We start from the raw sequence: 22,229 nt of genomic DNA, 5'->3' as shown, positions 1-22,229 counted from the left end.
CTTTGTGCTACATATTAGCACAAATGTACATATTAGCACCTAAAATGGACATATTAGCGCCTGAAATGTACATATTAGCACCTAAATGGACATATTAGCTCATTAAATGGACATATTAGCACCTAAAATGGACATATTACCACCTGAAATGTACATATTAGCTCATGAAATGGACATAGCACCTAAAATGTGCATATTAGTACCTAAAATGTTCATATTAGGGCCTAAAATGTACATATTAGGGCCTATAATGTACATATTAGCGCCTGAAATGTACATATTAGCACCTAAAATGCACATATTAGCACCTAAAATGTACACATTAGTGCCTGAAATGTACACATTAGCACCTAAAATGTACATATTAGCGCCTGAAATGTACATATTAGCACCTAAATGGACATATTAGCTGATGAAATGTACATATTAGTACCTAAAATGTTCATATTAGGGCCTAAAAAAAATGTACATATTAGCGCCTGAAATGTACATATTAGCACCTAAATGGACATATTAGCTCATGACATGGACATATTAGCTCATGAAATGGACATATTACCACCTGAAATGTACATATATAGCTCATGAAATGGACATAGCACCTACATATTAGGGCCTAAAATGTACATATTAGCGCCTGAAATGTACATATTAGCACCTAAATGGACATATTAGCTCATGAAATGGACATATTAGCACCTAAAATGGACATATTAGCTCATGAAATGGACATAGCACCTAAAATGTTCATATTAGTACCTAAAATGTACATATTAGCACCTGAAATGTACTTATTAGCACCTAAGATGGACAAAAGTTTACTTTTTAAAAAGGTACAGCCCCAGTGACAGCTTTTGTACCTTTTTTCTGAGAGTGTATGGGGGAATATATTTGTGTGTCCTGATAATGCCAATGTCTGATGTTAGCAGCAAAAGTGGCCTACATTATTTTAAATATATCTAGTGACAGAGTGCAAGAATATTCGTCTAAAATAATTCAGTATTTTCAGCTTCAGAATCATGAATATTGTTATTCTGGTGTCTCTATTGTCCTGTGCTTTGGGTTTCAGCACCAAGTCCAAGTCTAATCATTTACACACACAATGTAAAACCAAATAGCATTTTAATCAACAGTGCAATTCTTGTTCACCTTAATAATATGGTATCGTGAGTTCAGTATCGTGGGGAATCACGAGGGAATCGTTGACACATTTCATCTGTTAAATTGTGGAAACACAAGCAACTCTTAATTTAAGACTCATGAGATCGTTCGGGTTTCTTTCCTATTAAAAACAAGAGATTGTGTTTTATGAGAACATGAACTCTGCTTCTTGTTGTAAAAGTAGCGAGCTAGTTAGTAGGCTATATAAGTTACAGTGTTGGTAATTTTACCCAACACTGCAGTGAAAGTCATGATGTTCTGTTTCCCAAAGTCTCATCACGCCCTCATCGAGTGTGTGTGATCTACACACTCTTCCACCAGATGGTTACCGCATAAAGGCCACATGAATATGCAAAGATCTGTAATATATGCCCTCAGCGGCGTTCAGGAGGACGAAACATGCGGCACGCTGTTACTCAACTAACTTTAGCATTAGCAAGCTTTGCCCATAAAGAGGCTATACTGCAGTCGACCAATCGTATTTAGGAAGTAGTTTCTGAAGAAAAGAGGCCGGAATTTTCTTTTGTTGTTGTAATGCTGTCAACTTTTTATAGAGTCAACAAAACAAAAATGAGGAATAGTGTATTTTGTTTTCATCTTACTTTTAACGAGATATTTAAAAACGCATCAGAACAGGTAAAACGTTTTTATTTTACTTTAATTTATTAATATATTTATTTTTTATTTATCTAGTGTCTCTGGCTGAAGTTTATTTGATATATTTTATTGGGCTGAAGTTTTGTTTAATTTTATTTTATTTAATTAAGTTGTTTATCTACTTTCTCGGCCTGAAGTTTTATGTTTTATTTTATTTTTTATCTACTGTTTGTGCTGAAGTTTTTTTTTTTTTTACTTGTTTACATTTTACATAACATTTATTCATTTAGCTGACGCTTTTATCCAAAGCGACAATTTGCTTTACTGTACTTTATTGTTCTTTACTGTACTGTACTTTACTTCACCTCACCTCATTAAAAGTCTAAAACCTGATGAGTTAGTTCAACTCAAACCGTTCCAGGAAACCGATTGCCTTAAATCATTTAAGTTTATTAACTCAAACAATTTAAGCATAAAAAATATTTGATTTGTTTCCAAGTAACTCAATAACTAATTGTTAAGATAACTTGGGTAAATAAAGTTAACAGTACTAATTAGTTACTATAACTCAAATCTATGAAGTACACTGTAAACCCGAATAAGTTGGCAGAACTCAAATCACTTTTAATAGTATAAACTTAGTTAGCTTTAAAAGCTAATCTGCTCCCGTAGTAAATGCTAACTAGAAACAGCACAGAAACACTTGCTATATGAGCGTAATAATATAAAGGGTTTATTTGCTCTCAAATCAACCTGAATGCACCACTTGTCACCATGATGGTAACTATCCGAAAGCCAACATTAACAGGAATTCTTCTAAATTAGCATAACAAAACATTAATCACTACTAAATCTCACACTTAACATTAATTTTACACATTATATTGCACTTAATTTGAGCATTTACACTCTCTTTCGAGTGCCATCGGCAAAGCATGCTGGGAAATAGATATCCCAGCCGTTTCAGTTAAACTTAAGTTCGTCTAAATTAAAATAAATAATTTCATAAAACTCAAAACAATGAAACAGTTCACTTTACTTAAAATATATCAGTTCTGTGAACTTGAAAGAAAAAGAAAGTGCTAAATACTCATAAAAATTAATTTGACTGAACTAATTCGTTGAAATTAAGTTTGTCCTACTCAAACCAATTAATTATTTTGACCGTTACACTGTAAAAAAAATTGCCTTAAAATTTTAAGTTGATTGAACTGGAAAAAGTGAGTTAATGCAATGAAGTAGATTAATTTAACCATCAGAAACTCAAAATAATAAGTTATCTCAACTAAATAAATTATTATAAAGTTGATTTGACAAAAGAAAATATGTTGTGATAACAAATCTTGAAAATATTTTTTACAGTGAGTTGGACTCCACATCATCCTAAACGATAAATATGTGTGTGTGTTTTATGGCATCAATGCAAATCCACGATAAAAGCCACAGCAAGATGCTGACTGAGTCAGACGGTCATTATAACCGCTCACTTCCCCTGATGAAAGATTTAAAAGCACTGATTGTATCTCAAATACATGATTGGTGAATCAAATGTTAACGATATCAACGCTGATTAGATTTAGCTGACATCTGCAAAGAGAAAAAAAAATGCTGGGTTGTTTTAACCCAATTTTGGGTCAAATATGGACAATTGGGTTACGTTTTTAAATTACATTTTAACCCAATGATTGAGTTTGTCCATATTTGACCCAAAATTGGGTTAAAACAACCCAGCATTATTGACCAAAAGTGAAGATTTTAACCAAGAAAGGGAACCTACCAGAAACCGACATCCGTCGATCCTGTATCTCTGAGCCGACTCTGCACAGTCCCTCATGTTGTTCTGTGAGCAAACACCATTAATCTTCAGCTCATTTACATATTCATTAGTAAACTACACAGAAAAGCATAAATCGTGGTTCGCACACAAACTCTCACCTGAATGAGAAAGCTGGACACCTGCGCCGGACTCCATCCTTCACATTGTTCCCGGGTCGGTAAGCTCATCGTGGGTCGGTTATACCCGTATGATAACTAACATGCAGGAGAGGCCAGTGTGAGGCAAGGCTTTGCAACATGGGAAGTTCCTCTTGTTCTCAGTGATGGTAACTGACCCCACATGAAATGCTTTTCTCACACTTCTCTCTGCGGTGATGAATGCACTCGGGTAGTTAATGCAAAGCCACAAGCGCTCGATTTAACTTCATGTGTAATTTTAGGGCCACTATAAAGCGCAGATAAAATGTGAACGTTCTGCTTTTTACAGGAAAGTCCTGCTCTGTGCTGGAAAACACTGTTTGCATAAACCAAAAGGGAAATGAAAGTTTATACTGAGCACGCATTTTCACCATATATTTAGACCGGAAATAGCTGTTACATATGTAAGAGTTTTTTTGGTTTCATGCATGGTTGTTTCTCACAGAGGTTCTCACTGCCATAAGATTTGTTCTTTATTGTCTAAAATATTGATTTTAAATGTTAGGCTTTTTATATAAGTCAAACCAAAAATTATTCAGACACCGCGGATATCATTTTTGATATTGTTTTACTAGTGGTTCATTATAGTTCTCCACTTTAGATATTCTACTTTGCAGCTACACTGTAAAATAAATATTTTCAAGATTTGTTATCACAACATATTTTCTTTTGTCAAATCAACTTTATAATAATTTATTTAGTTGAGATAACTTATTATTTTGAGTTTCTGATGGTTAAATTAATCTCCTTCATTGTATTAACTCACTTTTTCCAGTTCAATCAACTTAAAATTTTAAGGCAACCAGGTTACTTACTTTTTTAAGTTAAACCAACAATATTTTTTTACAGTGTATAGTAATCACAACATTTTTTCTTTAGTCAAATCAACTTAAATAATTTATTTAGTTCAGATAACATATAATTTTGAGTTTCTGATGGTTAAATTAATCTCCTTCATTGTATTAACTCACTTTTTCCAGTTCAATGAACTTAAAATTTTAAGGCAACCAGGTTACTTACTTTTTTAAGTTAAACCAACAATATTTTTTTACAGTGTATAGTAATCACAACATTTTTTCTTTAGTCAAATCAACTTAAATAATTTATTTAGTTCAGATAACATATAATTTTGAGTTTCTGATGGTTAAATTAATCTCCTTCATTGTATTAACTCACTTTTTCCAGTTCAATGAACTTAAAATTTTAAGGCAACCAGGTTACTTACTTTTTTAAGTTAAACCAACAATATTTTTTTACAGTGTATAGTAATCACAACATTTTTTCTTTAGTCAAATCAACTTAAATAATTTATTTAGTTCAGATAACATATAATTTTGAGTTTCTGATGGTTAAATTAATCTCCTTCATTGTATTAACTCACTTTTTTTTCAGTTCAATGAACTTAAAATTTTAAGGCAACCAGGTTACTCACTTTTTTAAGTTAAACCATCAATATTTTTTTTTACAACTCTCATTAGAGTAGGCTATTATTAGACTGTTATTGACTATTAGGTTAGGGTTCAGGTTAGTAGAGTAAAAGTTAGTAGAGTAAAAGTTATGTGCAAGGACTGAAATATTATGAAATATAATAAATTTCAGTCCTTGCACATAACTTTTAAAAAACAAAACCAACAAAGAAACAATATAAACATGTATAACAACCGAAAAAGGTGTAGGCTGAAGCCAATGCTTATTATGCCAACGAGCGTCACTTTTCTCTCTGGATTTAATCCATTCAAAATAAATGGACTTTTACGAACATTTCCAAGATGCTCATACAAGGGTACACATCTCAATAGTTAACATACACTCACCTAAAGGATTATTAGGAACACCTGTTCAATCTCTCATTAATGCAATTATCTAATCAACCAATCACATGGCGGTTGCTTCAATGCATTTAGGGGTGTGGTCCTGAACTCCAAACTGAATGACTGAATGGGAAAGAAAGGGGATTTAAGCAATTTTGAGCGTGGCCGGTCTGTGTATTTCACAATCTGCTCAGTTACTGGGATTTTCACACACAACCATTTCTAGGGTTTACAAAGAATGGAGTGAAAAGGGAAAAACGTCCAGTATGCGATGGCAGTCCTGTGGGCCAAAATGCCTTGTTGATGCGAGAGGTCAGAGGAGAATGGGCCGACTGATTCAAGCTGATAGAAGAGCAACTTTGACTGAAATAACCACTCGTTACAACCGAGGTATGCAGCAAAGACACAACACACACAACCTTGAGGCGGATGGGCTACAACAGCAGAAGACCCCACCGGGTACCACTCATCTCCACTACAAATAGGAAAAAGAGGCCACAATTTGCAAGAGCTCACCAAAACTGGACAGTTAAAGACTGGAGAAATGTCGCCTGGTCTGATGAGTCTCGATTTCTGTTGAACATTCAGATGGTAGAGTCACATGGATCCATCATGCCTTGTTCCCACTGTGCAGGCTGGTGGTGTAATGGTTTTCTTGGCACACTTTAGGCCCCTTAGTGCCAATTGGGCATCGTTTAAATGCCACGGCCTACCTGAGCATTGTTTCTGACCATGTCCATCCCTTTATGGCCACCATGTCCCCATCCTCTGATGGCTACTTCCAGCAGGATAATACACCATGAGTCATTTCAAATCGGTTTCTTGAACATGTCAATGAGTTGACTGTACCAAAATGGCCGCCACAGTCACCAGATCTCAACCCAATAGAGCATCTTTGGAACGGGAGCTTCATCCCACAAATCTCCATCAACTGCAAGATGCGATCCTATCAATATGGGCCAACATTTCTGAAGAATACTTTCAGGTCCTTTTTGAATCAATGCCACTTAGAAATAAGGCAGTTCTGAAGGCGAAAGGGGGTCAAACACAGTATTAGTATGGTATTCCTAATAATGCTTTAGGTGAGTGTATAACATTTTTTTTTTAATTACAGTGTGAATTACACAATTTTGATTCCTTGTCACAATTATTCTTTAGGTTTACCACTTTAACAAATATACATCAATTTTTTGTATTAGTTCTACAAGTTACTTACAGTCTAGTGGACTATCGAAATAAAGTGTAACCCATTTATGTAAGTGAGGATAGCAAAATAAAGTAAACTGTGACATATTATACGCAACAACTCTTCATACAGTGACTACCAGTGATATTTAGACGTATTTGGGACCAAAAATCATGATCATGTTTTGCTGAAGTGTTTTGTCTTTAACTGGTAATGCGACCTTTTTACACACAAACTGAACAACATGAAGCGTAACTTGGTCACTGGTTGAGCTAAACTGGTATTATCTACAGTAAGTGTGTAGTTAAGTTTAACAGCTGACAGATATTCAACATAATTCATGTGTGAGAGTCCAACAGAAAGACGGACAAAACCATTGAAATATCCACTGATCTGATCTGAACTAGCGAATAAACCGTGATAATGTGAGAAATGTTGAAGTTGTCTGAATACATTTTGGTTTGTATTTTATTTGTACTATTTTATGCTTTTTATTCTAAATGGCCCGTATAAGTTTTCCAATCTGACATCTCATATACATACATGCTCTAATTGTGTGTTCAACACAAAACATGACAGCTAGCACCATCTCTCCTAAAGCTTGTACATGTTATTGACACACAGTACGTGATGGAGAACAAGGTTGTGGTAAATTAAATATATATCAATGTTAACTTTTAGACAGGCTTGGTGTTAGGCCTTCTCCTCGCTCTCAGCAGGAAGCGGTGTCGTCATGCATGTGGGCCTGAGCACTGATGCTTTTTATAACGTTTGCCATTTCCTATTTAAACAGTTGCAAAATCATCTAGCTGACTGTGAAATGTCATCAGAAGATATTTGACATTGCATTATCTACTTTATGTTATCACTGTGAAGCTGCTTTGATACAATATGTATTGTGAAAAGCGCTATAGCCTATAAATAAATGTGACTTGACTTGACTTGACCTCTGAATACTCAAGTTTCTGTTTCCTTAAATGTTTATTGATCAATAAGCTTCAGTTTTGAGAGGGAAATTGATTATTAGATCCATTCTTTTAACCTAAAATCATGTTCAAGTGTTTATGGAGATAGAAAACGCATGCAAAGATGAGATATAATAAGCTCACTAAAGAATGACTTCTGCAGTTTCAGGAAAGTTTTCTGCAGTGCTTAAAATGGTCTTGTATATATTAAGCTCCAGCTGGAGCTTAAATCCTATACTATACTAAACTCAAATATAACAACTGAATGATAAAGAGAAAGAAAATAACTATCATGTAAATAAATGTATGTATCGTGATTCTGCGTATCCTTGACCCTTATCGGGTTCGGCCATCACAATGGCTCTGTGTGTTTGGACGTCTATAAAAGTGCATCTGCATCCACATAAAAATGTATCTATCTGTAGATCTATCTATCTATAAATCTATTCAATAAAAAAAGTGATTCTATCCATCATAACTTTTATGATAGTAGATGCACTTTTATGATGGATACAGATGCACTTTTATGATAATAGATGCACTTTTATGATGGACAGATGCACTTTTATGATGGATACATGCACTTTTATGAGGATAGATGCACTTTTATCATGGATAGATGCACTTTTATCATGGATAGATGCACTTTTATGATGGACAGATGCACTTTTATCATGGATTGATGCACTTTTATGTGGATAGATGCACTTTTATGATGGATAGATGCACTTTTATGATGGACAGATGCACTTTTATGAGGATAGATGCACTTTTATCATGAATAGATGCACTTGTATCATAGATAGATGCACTTTTATGTGGACAGATGCACTTTTATGATGGATAGATGCACTTTTATGAGGATAGATGCACTTTTATGATGGATAGATGCACTTTTATGAGGACAGATGCACTTTTATGAGGATAGATGCACTTTTATCATGAATAGATGCACTTGTATCATGGATAGATGCACTTTTATGTGGACAGATGCACTTTTATGATGGACAGATGCACTTTTATGAGGATAGATGCACTTTTATCATAAATAGATGCACATTTATCATGGATAGATGCACTTTTATGTGGACAGATGCACTTTTATGATGGATAGATGCACTTTTATGATGGACAGATGCACTTTTATGAGGATAGATGCACTTTTATCATGGATAGATGCACTTTTATGACAGATGCACTTTTATGAAGATAGATGCACTTTTATCATGAATAGATGCACTTTTATGAGGGATACATGCACTTTTATGATGGACAGATGCACTTTTATCATGAATAGATGCACTTTTATGAGGATAGATGCACTTTTATGATGGATAGATGCACTTTTATGAGGGATACATGCACTTTTATGAAGGATAGATGCACTTTTATGTGGACAGATGCACTTTTATGATGGATAGATGCACTTTTATAATGGATAGATGCACTTTTATCATGGATAGATGCACTTTTATGAGGATAGATGCACTTTTATGAGGATATATGCACTTTTATGAGGGATAGATGCACTTTTATGATGGATAGATGCACTTTTATGATGGACAGATGCACTTTTATCATGAATAGATGCACATCTATGAGGATAGATGCACTTTTATGAGGGATAGATGCACTTTTATGATGATAGAAGCACTTTTATCATGGACAGATGCACTTTTATAAGGATAGATGCACTTTTATGATGATAGATGCACTTTTATGATGGATAGATGCACTTTTATGAGGGATAGATGCATTTTTATGATGGACACATGCACTTTTATGATGGACAGATGCACTTTTATGAGGGATAGATGCACTTTTATGATGGATACATGCACTTTTATGATGGATAGATGCACTTTTATGTGGATAGATGCACTTTTATGAGGGATAGATGCACTTTTATGATGGATACATGCACTTTTATGATGGATAGATGCACTTTTATGAGGGATAGATGCACTTTTATGATGGATCCATGCACTTTTATGTGGACAGATGCACTTTTATGTGGATAGATTAACTTTTTTAAATGAATAGATGCACTTTTATGTGGATAGGTGCACTTTTATAGATCTCCAAAGACCTACAGTCATTCACTGGCATTATAAAGCTTGGAAGAGATAGGACATTTTTTATTTTTAATATACAGTAGCTGATTGTATTCATCTGAAAGAAGAATGTCATATACTCCTATAGGATGGCTTCAGGTTGAGTAAATCATGGGCTGATTTTCATTTTTGCGTGAACTATCCCTTTAAGGCCTTAAAGTTTCGCTGCTAGAAGCGATTATTCAAAACAATAACAGGTGTAGCAAGTGTAAATGTAAATGTAGTAAATGTTTCTTGATTTAAACACGTTTAGACATTCGCATTCCTTTTCCTTGGTCTTAAAAAAATCTTAAATTTCCCTTCATAAAAACAAACCCTGTTTTATCATAATCATATTGGCCATTATTCAGAAGTACATCACTATTGTATAGCATATGATATTAAAATGTTATAATGTTTCAGCCTCAAATGCCTCACTATTTGCAAATGCAACATCAATTTGTACATTTTAAACAATTACAAAAACAGTGAGTGTTATGATGAATGGTGTTTTATGAATATTATGTTTTAGTGCATTCAGTCGTTGAGGATATGGTTATTTGGAAATATTACGACGCCGTCAGCTGCATCATAAACTCCCTCATGCAGGTAATCATATTTTTGTGATGTGTATTATGTTTACAAGAATCATTGCACTATTAATCATGACACACATTATAACCGTAAGAGCTCGTTCATAATGTTAAGATGCATTAGACATTATGATGCAGTGTTTTTATAGTATTAATATAGCAGTTATTGTTAATAAGCTGGTCTTCCGTTCTGCAGGTGCTCGGCCTGCGTTTCTAATCCTGGACCGGATCCAAACCAGAGAACACACACACAATTACAGTGTGACTCCAGTTAACCTCCGGCACCCAGTTAATGAGACACACACACACACACACACGTGAAATATCACAATCACTCACACTCACTCACTCTCTCACATATACAGTCCCACATGCACTCACACATTCTCTGCAGGATCATGTTAAATGTAGTTTTCACCCACAATTCTGCTTTTAACCATCATCATTTATAATCTAGGTTGAAATAACATGGACTAATGTCTTCAATAAAAGCCTAACTGTCGATTACTAACCTTGTAACTCACAGTAGGTCTGTCTGTAGAGGTTTGTAAGATCTCCTGTGGAGAAAATGACTGGGGTTTTATGTTTTTTTACTGGATCATAAAACTGAAGTAGAAAGACTGATAAAACAGGTCTCTATAGAGAATCATTTGTTAACAAACAAGTGTTTATGCCTTAAATTATTACATTGTTTAAATTTGTTTAACTAGCTGTGATTTGTGATTTCTGAAATATTAACTTTAGACAGTTTTTTTTTGATAACAGATCACTCGAAATTGTAATATGGACTCGTGCATTTTCTGTAAACATGCTTTGAAAAACACTATATAAAAAAATGTGAATTGAATTAAAGCATTAATTTATACCTTATTTGTGAAAAATGCCCATAACTTAAACCAAGAATGAAGTTGAATTAAATAAATACAAAATAAAAATTTAAAAAATATAACGACTCTCACTTTTACCCAATTTGTGGACTAAGTAATAATAATCTATAAATATTAAAAAGACTAATTTATATCCTATTTGTGGACTAAAATGATGAAATGAAATAAAATATATAAATATTAAAAAGACTAATTTATATTTGTGGACTAAAATAATGAAAAGTAATAAAATATAAAAATTTTAAAGACTAATTTATACCCCATTTGTGGATTAAAGTAATGAAAAGAAATAAAATATATAAATATTAAAAAGACTAATTTATAGCCTATTATTTGGACTAAAACCAACCATAAAATTTAATTAAATTAATAAAAAATAAAATAAAAGGACAGTAATGAATAGCCTATTTATTGGACTAAAAGAAAAATAATGAAATTAAATTAAAAATAAAATAAAAAGGACCCTAATTTATACCCTATTTGTGGACTAAAATAATCATGAAATTTAACTAAATATAAAATAAATTAAAATATGAGGAGGACACTATTTATACCCTATTTAGACTAAAACCAACCATGAAAGTAAATTAAATTAATAAAAAATTCAATAAAATAAAAGGACAGTAATGAACAGGCTATTTATTACACTAAAACAAATAATTAAATTGAATTTAAAATAAAAATAAATAAAAAAGGACACTGATTTATACCCTATTTGTGGATTAAAATAATCATGAAATTTAAGTAAATATTTGGACTAAAACCAACCATCAAATTAAATTAAATTAATAAAGAATAAAATAAAAAGACAGCAATGAATAGGCTATTTATTGGACTAAAACAAATAATGAAATTGAATTTAAAATAAAAATAAATCAAAAAGGACACTGATTTATACCCTATTTGTGGACTAAAATAATCATGAAATTTAATTAAATATTTGGCCTAAAACCAACCATCAAATTAAATTAAATTAATAAAGAATAAAATAAAAGGACAGCAATGAATAGGCTATTTATTGGACTAAAACAACTAATGAAAATGAATTTAAAATAAAAAAGGACACTAATTTATGGAAAGTGCCCGAGAATGAACGTTTGAATTGAATAGCAGAAGATAAAGACAAAGAAGAGCCAAATAAAAATAAAAATAAACGGGAAGAAATCAAGTAGGAAGAGTGATGCGCCGTGTGTGAGATCTTCTGTAAGGAAGAGGCATAATAAAGATCTGAAATGACCAGTTCATCTCCACATATGGTGCTTTAGCTAATGAAGGGCTTCTTCTTCACAGGTAGACTCATTAGCTGGCTCGGGCAGATGGTGGAGCGCGAGAACAGGCTGGAGATCTGTCCTACATCTGTGAGAAACTGCTGGACGTTACTGGACATCTGTAGAGGTCCACCACTGCGACCGGTCCGCCCGAATCCCTCGACAGCGCCGGGAGAAGTTCAGGATGACACTTCTGAGATGCACACGGAAAACAAGGTAAAGGATACTGAAAAAAAAAAAAGTACAATATTTTTTATTTGAACATGCTTTTTAAAGATGATGTGGCTGCAAACAAGGAATGAATCCCAAATCACACACTATACATGCAGGTGAAACTTGAAAAACTAGAATATGGTGCAAAATTTCATTTATTTCAGTAATTCATCTTAAAAGGTGAAACTAAAATATTATATAGACAAATAACAAATAAAGGCTTGAAATATCTCACTTTGCATGCAATGAGTCTATATAATATATTAGTTTCACCTTTTAAGTTGAATTAGCCTACTGAAGTTTTGCACGATACTCTAGTTTTTGGAGTTTCACCTGCTTGTTTAATGTGCCGAAGTAGGACAGATGCATCCCAAATGATGTGGAAATGCATGAAATGGCAGAAAGCATGCACAGCTACTGTGATTACTCTAATGCATGAAATGACGTTCTGGTGCTTTCAACACTTTATGAGTGTGTGTCTCTGTTATGATGTGCCTGTGCACAAAGCAGCATCCATACAGACATTATTTTATAGAATTATTGCATTTATTAGAAAGAGGTTTCCACATACTATAAAGGGTACAATGCCGAAATGCTTGTTTTGAACTATTCTTCTAGTGGACTAGTAATGTTTGCATCCATGCATAATTTTTTATTTTATTTAGGCTGATATTGCATTTACAATATTAGTGATACTTCTCTGTATCCTCGTGATTTTTAACTCTGTAAAGCCTGGCATTTGAAATATATATATATATATATAATGTAAACATAAACTTTTATTTTGGATGCAATTAGCATCTTAGCACTTAGAGCCTGATTATCATATTTTATTGATAATCAATTAAAGCTGAGTATCTTCAGTCTAGTTCATCTTGAAATATTACTAACAATATCAGTTATTCTTACATTTACTTTTATAAGATTTCACAGTAATAAGAGCGTGTTAAAATCAGGAAACTACTAATTTCCACTTTCCTATAAGAGTAACTAAACACTAAACCAACTTTTTTTTAGTTAATGATCTGTAAGAATGGATCTTTATTAATACCAGTCATTGATTCGAGTAACTTCTTTGACATTTGTTTATAAAGTGTTCTATTTCTACAACATATGGTGTAAAAGCGTCTTAGTGCTGCCCTCTTCAGGTTGAACGGTGGCTACTGCAGTTGAATTTTCCTATTGGATGTTCCACACTTCGTGACGTACGCAGGTTTCAGCTCGCCCTTGGCAGTATAAAAACCATCTTGTGTCGTCAAAACCACTGTAGGGAGTCAGGAATTGGAATTGTGAGTATTGAAAACGACCAGGATAGAGTGTTTTAGCATCTATTTCATCCCCTCCATCTCCGCTGGGGTCTGCCCACTTTTTCAGCATTTTTAAATATTGCCAGTGGGTGGAGTCAGGCTCTGACCAGGGGTTTAGTTACCCTCTAAACACTATTGTCATATATTAAACCATTTACAGTATTACTAATAAAAAAACAATCATAATGTAGAATTGCTTTTAGAGTAGTGCAGTCAATGTCATCATAACCATCATGTGTTTTCTATTTATTTACAATGGAAATGAGTGACAGTCAACTTCATCTCCAAACCCGCGTATGAGTTTTATTTTTCATTATATAGGCTATAATGTACGGAGGTACGGAGGCGTATTGCATTCACTTAAAGAAAAAAAATCTACTCTGTTCCTGAATTAACGAGTTAATTTTTCATGAGAAAAAATTTTTTTTGCTCTGTTTTTCTGAATTAATGAGTTAATTTTTCATGAGAATTTTTTTTTTGTTTTTCTGAATGAATGAGTTAATTTTTCATGAGAAAAAAAGTGTTTGCTCTGTTTTTCAGAAAAACAGAGCAAAAAAAAAAAAAAATTCCATGAAAAATTAACTTGTTAATTCAGAAAAACAGAGCAAAAACTTTTTTCCTCATGAAAAATTATTTCATTAATTCAGAAAAACAACAAAAAAAAAATTCTCATGAAAAATTAACTCATTAATTCAGAAAAACAGAGCAAAAAAAATTTCTCATGAAAAATTAACTCGTTAATTCAGAAAAACAGAGCAAAAAAAAAAAATTCTCATGAAAAATTAACTCATTAATTCAGAAAAACAGAGAGAAAAAAAATTCTCATGAAAAATTAAAATTAACTTATTAATTCAGAAAAACAGAGCAAAAAAAATTTTTTTCATGAAAAATTAACTCATTAATTCAGAAAAACAGCAAAAAAAAATTCTCAAGAAAAATTAACTCGTTAATTCAGAAAAACAGAGTAGATTTTTTTTCTTCAAGTGAATGCAATACACCTCCGTAATAATGGAAGTCAATGTTGTTCGTCAGTATATAAGAAAGACGTGCAGGTTTGGAATGACATGAGGGCGAGTAAACTCTGTAAACATTATCCAAGGTGAGAGTGGCTTTGATAGGTGTCCTCATTCCTTTTTAACTTTATAAACTGGTAGAGGCCCTAATTAAAGAATCAGCCCTTAATGTGTGTGATAGTGTGGTAAACAGGCCTGTGGTGTCAGTGAGTGTGTGAACATGTCCTCAGTGGGATTTATTGAAGTTTTCCCTCAGTGCTGCTGTTATGATGTTTTCCTCTTCTCTTCGCCGTGACCCCAGTGTTCTCCATCCATCTGTTAGTGGTAGTTTTGGCAGTGCCCTATCAGCACGAGTGCCAAATCTAAAGCACCTGTACGACTCTTTGCCAAACCATACACAAACACGCCACACCAACTGCCAGCTTTTGTCTTTCAAGAGCAAAATAAGGCTCGACGGCATCAGCCAATGCCACTGATGCAGACATGCTTCCCACTCGAAAGCGTCGGCCAGAAGCCGCCTTCCCGCGGGGTCACGACGAGGTCAAGTTCAAGGATCTGACCCTGTACCTGGTGGAGAGGAGGATGGGAAAAAGCAGGAGGAATTTTCTCTCGAATCTGGCCCGATCAAAGGGGTTCTGCGTGGACGACGCTCTCAGGTACGGCACTCAGAAAAGCATTATCTGTAACGATTCCCTTATTTCACGATTCATGCATATCACGATACCATATTACTGCGATGCTCCAAGACATGAGAAAAGGTCAACAAATAATGCACTGTGGATAAAAATGCAAAATTTGGTTTTACATTGTGTGTGTGAATGATTAGACTTGGACTTGGTGTTGAAACCCAAAGCACAGGACAATAGAGACACCAGAATAACAATATTCATGATTCTGAAGCTGAAAATACTGAATTATTTTAGATGAATATGCTTGCACTCTTTCACTGACTAGATATTCAAAATAATGTACTTGTAACATCAGACATTGGCATTATCAGGACACACAAATATTCCCACATTACATTATTATACACTATATTCAACATTATTTTACAGTTTAAAGGAGTAGTTCACTTTAAAAAAAACTTTTGCTGAAAATTTACTCGCCCCCATGTCATCCAAGATGTCCATGTCTTTCTTTCTTCAGTCGTTTTTGATGAAAACATTCCAGGATTTTCTCCATATAATGGACTTCAATGGGGTCCAAACGGTTCAAAGGTCCAAAGACAGTTTCAGTGCAAACTGTTCAAAGGGCTTTAAACGACTCCAGACGATGAATAAGGGTCTTATCAAGCGAAACCATCCGTCTTTTCAAAAATAAATAAACTTTACGTTTTTTATCTCTTTCGTACGAAATCTTTTTTCGAGTCATTTGGTTCATTCAACGAACGAAATGAATGAAATGACTCCAAAAAAAAAAGATTCATTCATTTTGATGTCCGAGTTCGAACAGGAGAGTCACGAACGGCGACCATTTGAGCTTATAAAACTTAAACTTTGTTATTTATTTATTAAATTAGCGATGGTTTTGCTAGTTAAGGCCCTTATTCATCGTCTTAAATCGTTGCACTTTTCTAAGCGTGTAAAGTGGATAACTATAATGCATGGCGGAATACCACAGCAAGTGATTGGGAGCACTTCGACTCGGCGCATATCTATGGACTCGGCGCAGTAATATCATCACTCCGGAGAGGGAGAGGACTTTTCAAGAGTGATGATATTACCGCGCCGAGTCGAAGTCTATAGTATCCAGCTGCAGACCCGCAGCACCAGTTTCAGAACCCCAGCGCCAGAACCGGAAGTGAGGGGCGGCGTTAGATTCTAACCAACACCAGCGCCAGGAACGTAATTGAGGGGCGGAGCTTAGATTTGAAACCTAATAACGCCACCTAACGTAATTTGGAGGGTATTTTACACATGAAACAGCTTTTATTGAACAAGAAACGTCCTACTCTCTACGTATGTTATGAATGATGCTATACATTACTGTACAATAAGCATTTTAAAACATTGATTTTGTGTAAAATAATTGTATACAGTTTCAGTTATTCGTTTCATTGTATTACGAGTTACTTCCTGATCATGATGGTGAAAAAAATAATACTTTAAAAATAATAATTTTAATGTATAACAGTTTAATAATTTTAGCTAAGCAGTTTATACATACGTGTAGATTTAGGAAGATATGACCTTTGTTTTTTGGTTTTTATGAAGGAGTTAACTTTGTATAATAAAGCTTTGAAAGATATAAAACAAGACAATCATTGGAGGTTTTCAAAATTATACACAATCTGATAACCTCTGTGATATTTTATGTTCTATTTATTTATTTATTTCTTTATTGTGTTTACAAAAATCTTAAATTGTTTTGATATTAAAGATGTATTTGTAAGATGATTTTGATTGTTTAATAAAAAAAAAGCAAAAAAAAAGCATGGGTATTTTTTTTTATAAAATATACTTTATTTCACAAGAACATGTGCAGCATGCATTTTTCGTGTAAAATAATGTCAAAATCTAAAAAAAGAGAAAATTCGGCATTATTTTGTTAAAAGTCTATACAAAAGGACCAATTCAACCCAAGCTAGGCCTGTTTTATCACAACAATTTTGTTTAAATTTAACTTACAATGTATCAAATGAGGAACTCAAGGCCCGGTTTGTCCTTACATGCTTGCTAAAATAATTATAATGCAATAGACCATTTCACAAGATGTAAACAACACTGGTCCAGAAGCACTTCCTGTTTCAGTTTGTAACTGTTTTCTTTATTTCACATGTAAAGAAAACATCTTAAACATGTTTGTTTAACTTTTGATTCAGTTTTAAATGTTCTGTTGGTTGCATTTTATCCCAGCTTTTATGTAGAGTTAAAAAACTGAAACAGGAAGTGCTTCTGGACCAGTGTTGTTTACATCTTTCCTTCACTTTCCAACACTATCTCACGACCAATTCGTACGAATTCGACGCATGATTAAAAAGTGTCTAATTCGTATAATTCGTACGACCTCACTCGTACTAATTCGTACGATTTGTCTAAACCCACGTGATGTTAGGTTTAGGGGCGGGGTGAGGGTTAGGTCATTCGTATGAATTCATACGAATGGGCCAATTCGTAAAATATGTACGATTTAGCAAAATCGTATTAATTCGTACGAGTGAGGTCGTATGAATTGTTACGAATTAGCCACTTTTTAATCACTCGTCGAATTCGTACGACTTGGTCGTGAGATCGGGTTGTCACTTCCGGTTCTGGCGCTGGGGTTCTGAAACTGGTGGTGCTGCGGGTCTGCAGCTGGAAGTGGAGGTGTTTGTGTTTGTTCGCTTCTCTGCTTGGCCCATGTTGAATGAACTGGGCTAAGTGCGATCAAAGTGTCTCGCGCGCCAGAGCGATTGAGCGCACGCACTGAGAGGACAGAGCAGAGGTGTGTATCAATTCATAACATAGTTTATTATGAAAAACCGGTGGAGTATCTCTTTAAGCGTTAAACCAACAGTTCATTCCTCACATATATACTAAACTTGGGATTCTTGGATGCTGTAAAAGTAGTTGTGTAAAGAAACCCCATCCAAATATGCTTGGAAAAGGTTGTGTGGAATTCAAAGTTAGATGACGCTAATGTCGTTCCAACTAGTATTCGTTGCAATGCAAGATAAAAAATAATTTGCAAAGTATCTCGAGCAATGCATTAATTCCAGACACGTTAGTGTCGTGCAAATTCAAAAGTGACAAATCTTGCATGAAAAGCGTCTTACCATGACGAGACAAATGTAACGTTACCGACCAAGACAATGAACCGATTGCGAAAACAGTTATCGGCACTTTCTGTGTTTTTCTTCGAGTGCGATTTAACAAACAAACTCAGATCCCAGTAGAGAGATTTCCCTAAAGACAGTGAGTGACATACATCTCTCTGGCAAACAGTTCTATTTTTCAATGTATAATATTTTAATTTGATGCAAATCGCAGGGATAATGAGTAGTGCAGCTGGTGTCTCCATGCTTTTCAGGACAGAGGGTTCTGTAGAAAATGATGTTGTAATAATAGCACAGAAACTATAAATTAAAACCTCAGTAACTGTTGATTTAACATAATTAATCAGTCACTCCGAGTAAAAAAAAAAAAAAATGAAATTACAAGTATACACTAACTTACACTATCAGGCAAAAGTTTGAGCGCATTAAATTGATCAAAAGTGACAAAGACATTTATAATGTTACAAAATATTCTATGCTGTTCATTTGAACTTTCTATTAAATGAAGAATCCTGAAAAATAAATGTATTCAACATTGATCATAATTTTAAATGTTTCTTGATCATCATATTAGAGTGATTTGTGAAGGATCATGTGACACTGAAGACTGGAGTAATGATGATGCTGAACATTCAGCTTTGATCGCAGGAATAAATGTAGGCTATTCACATAAAAAACGGCTATTTTAAATTATAATAATATTTCAAAATCTTACAGTATTTTTGATCAAATAAATGCAGCCTTGGTGAGCAGAAGAGCTTTCAAAATGTTTAAAAATTCTGAATTATTTCGCACTTTTGACCAGTGTTGTTCTGAGTTAAAATGCGTAAATGCGAGTGTGTTGTTCTTCTCCTGATGTCTGCTCGGTCAGACGTGATGCACGGCTGTTGGTGCCAGTTTGTGCAGGTGGAGGAGCACCAGTGGGAGTTGTTGGTGTAGATGGGCATAACAGCACCAGCAGTTTCCCGTAGCGCATCGCGCCGTTCCCAGCTGAGCGATGGCATCATTCCCAGAAACACAGCTTGAGCTCGCGCGTCTGCAACCAACCACAGGAAACGCATCGTGACGAGCTGAAAACTGACGGTTTATAAGCCACTGAGGGTTTGATATCAGCATGAGTCTGATAATACAATGCCCTGTAAAGATTCCCCGGGTATTACACAGAACGCAGAGCACGAGGCGCACGAGAAAGACTGGAGACGAACTGTTAAAACATTTATAATGCACATCTTATTTTATATTGATTTCACTGAAGCTGTTTAATAAATCAAGCTGTGATTTGATTGCAGTGGAGTTTGATGTAAGAGGAAAATGTTCTTGCTCAGAGGTTGCACAAGATATTCTCGTAAAACCCCTTTGAAGGAATGAAAAAAAAGAGTATGGTTTTTGGTATTAGAAAACAAAGCAAGCCCAGTCCAGATGAGATAATGTAAACGTAAAGGGGACATATCATGCAAATCCACTTTTTTAGCCCTTAAATGCATTTTGTTGTATATTTGGAGTGTTTATAAGTACAGAAAAGATGAAATTATTCTCTTCAGGTGCTTCGTTTATATCTTTATATTCTGTTTTGGTCATATTTTTCAACCTGTTCAGATTTTTCTGTTTTCTAATTTTTTTTTTTTAACTATCACGTCACCGTATTTGCAGCGGAACTGCCAAATAAGGACATTGACTACCGGCCCAACACTTCGAGCAATCCGCCATTATTATTTCTCGCTCCGATTTTGTAGTCCGAGCTCAGCTCAATGATGCCGAAGTTACGAGAGGGCAAGTCAAAATGTTCGGTTTTTGGATGTACGTTAGTGACCTGAAGCACTTCAAGGATTCCCACCTCAACAACCTCTAGTATAAAGAAGGGTTTGCCGATTGACTTCGTCTGAATGAGAGGTAAATTCCTTCTATCTTTGGAGACGACGAACAGGGCATTTCGATAAGCTGTAAATATCGTTAATAAAAATAAAGTACTTTACTTTCTTAAAACACATGGTGGTCATGGTTTAGCAGTACCTTTGTCTTTCTTTGTTTTTGTTTTGAAGTAACTGTTAACGTTACACGTCTGCAGTGTTATTGTTATTGTCATTTAACGTTAGCTGCTTTTCTAAACGTATCATATTATCAATACAGATTTTTTTGTGGTAAGGTTAAACCGTAGTCATTTGATTTATCTTGTCAGTGTGCTTGTTTTAACAAAAGAAATAGTCGACTTTCACTAATAACACAAAACAGTTAACTCGCATAGCATACCAATAAGTTACATCCATATGAAGAAGAGGTTGTTCTGCAGGTTCGTCGTCGTCTTTATCGACTCGCTCGCTCCGGCTCGAATATGTAAGGCTTGATGGACAAGTCTTCTCTTGTTGACATTTTATTAACGTGTGAATAAAAATGTTCTTTGAAGGTATCGTATAGACGAATCCGACGAGCGTACTTGTGTAGGCTGCCATCTTGTGGCGACGCCATTACTGAGCTGTTACACCGGCATAGACATATGCACCGGTATGTAAACAAACCTCGGAGATAAGGTGATAACGCACCCTTGATGACAGCTACAGCCAGGCAGACTTGTTGGGTTGATGATGTTAGACATTGGCCTCCAGTCACAGATGAAGGTACAAACGATCTTACAGATTATTTATAAAAATAGCTTGGCAAGCTAGCTAGGCTAACGTTTGCTACCGAGGAAACTAAAAAAAGATCTGTCCATTTGGCAACAATAAATAAATAAATAAATAAATGAAATCAAATAAACAATTTCATGTTTTTCATTTGTGTCCATTATTTATCTCATTTTTACATTGCAACGGGCATGGGTAAGGTAACGTTACAGCTGGAAAGTATACATAATATCGACCAACTACTGTTTTTAAACCATGGAAAGAGGTCAATATAACAGCAGGAGAACAATTATGTCACATAACGTTACATTCAGCTCAGGAAAGCCATTTAATGACCATAGCATGTAAATTGAATAGAAAAAATAACAAGAGAGGAGATTTTGCTGATCACTATATCACACATTTATTATATTTTTTTACTTGTGTCATTAAATAATTGTTATTATACGCGAATGTCCACGTCTTGTACTCGCCCAGGAAATCTGTGTAAACCGTACGGCACCAGACAGGGGCAGTCGACCCGGGGTATTCACAATGTTTTCTCTTCAAAATTTAAATTTTACTGCCACCATTAAAACAATTTATAACGGAAACTGTTTACCCACTCGACATTATACAAGGGCTAACGTTGTAACGTTAGTGACAGTCGTAAATCGCGAGCTGTTTATTCCAGTGGACGCAAGTTGCAACTAAAACAATAGAAGGCAATGGCGCAACGCTACCCAGCAACAGCTCAGTAATGGCGCCCGCTTACTTCCGGTAGTTTCGCCGGATTCGTCTATATAA

General features: G+C 34.5%; 2 protein-coding genes across 2 annotated transcripts in view; one reads left to right on the top strand and one right to left on the bottom strand.

Annotated features, from left to right (window-relative positions):
- blnk (B cell linker) overlaps positions 1–3,966 on the bottom strand; it is a 29,187-nt gene extending 25,221 nt beyond the window's left edge. The window contains exons 1-2 of the mRNA XM_039649005.2: positions 3,694–3,966; positions 3,536–3,598 (exon numbers count right to left, since the gene is read on the bottom strand). Of these exons, the coding sequence (XP_039504939.2) occupies positions 3,536–3,598; positions 3,694–3,762 (132 nt within the window). The 5' untranslated portion in view covers positions 3,763–3,966. The remainder of the gene's footprint in view (positions 1–3,535; positions 3,599–3,693) is intronic.
- Positions 3,967–12,273: 8,307 nt separating this feature from the next.
- Positions 12,274–22,229, top strand: part of dntt (deoxynucleotidyltransferase, terminal) — a 131,452-nt gene continuing 121,496 nt past the window's right edge. Inside the window, exons 1-2 of the mRNA XM_089116714.1 lie at positions 12,274–12,751; positions 15,506–15,724. Of these exons, the coding sequence (XP_088972840.1) occupies positions 15,552–15,724 (173 nt within the window). The 5' untranslated portion in view covers positions 12,274–12,751; positions 15,506–15,551. The remainder of the gene's footprint in view (positions 12,752–15,505; positions 15,725–22,229) is intronic.

This window comes from Pimephales promelas, chromosome 11, assembly GCF_988280905.1.
Source record: "Pimephales promelas chromosome 11, fPimPro1.hap1.1, whole genome shotgun sequence".
Classification (NCBI taxonomy): Eukaryota; Metazoa; Chordata; class Actinopteri; order Cypriniformes; family Leuciscidae; genus Pimephales; species Pimephales promelas.
This window is presented reverse-complemented; position numbering and strand designations above follow the sequence as displayed.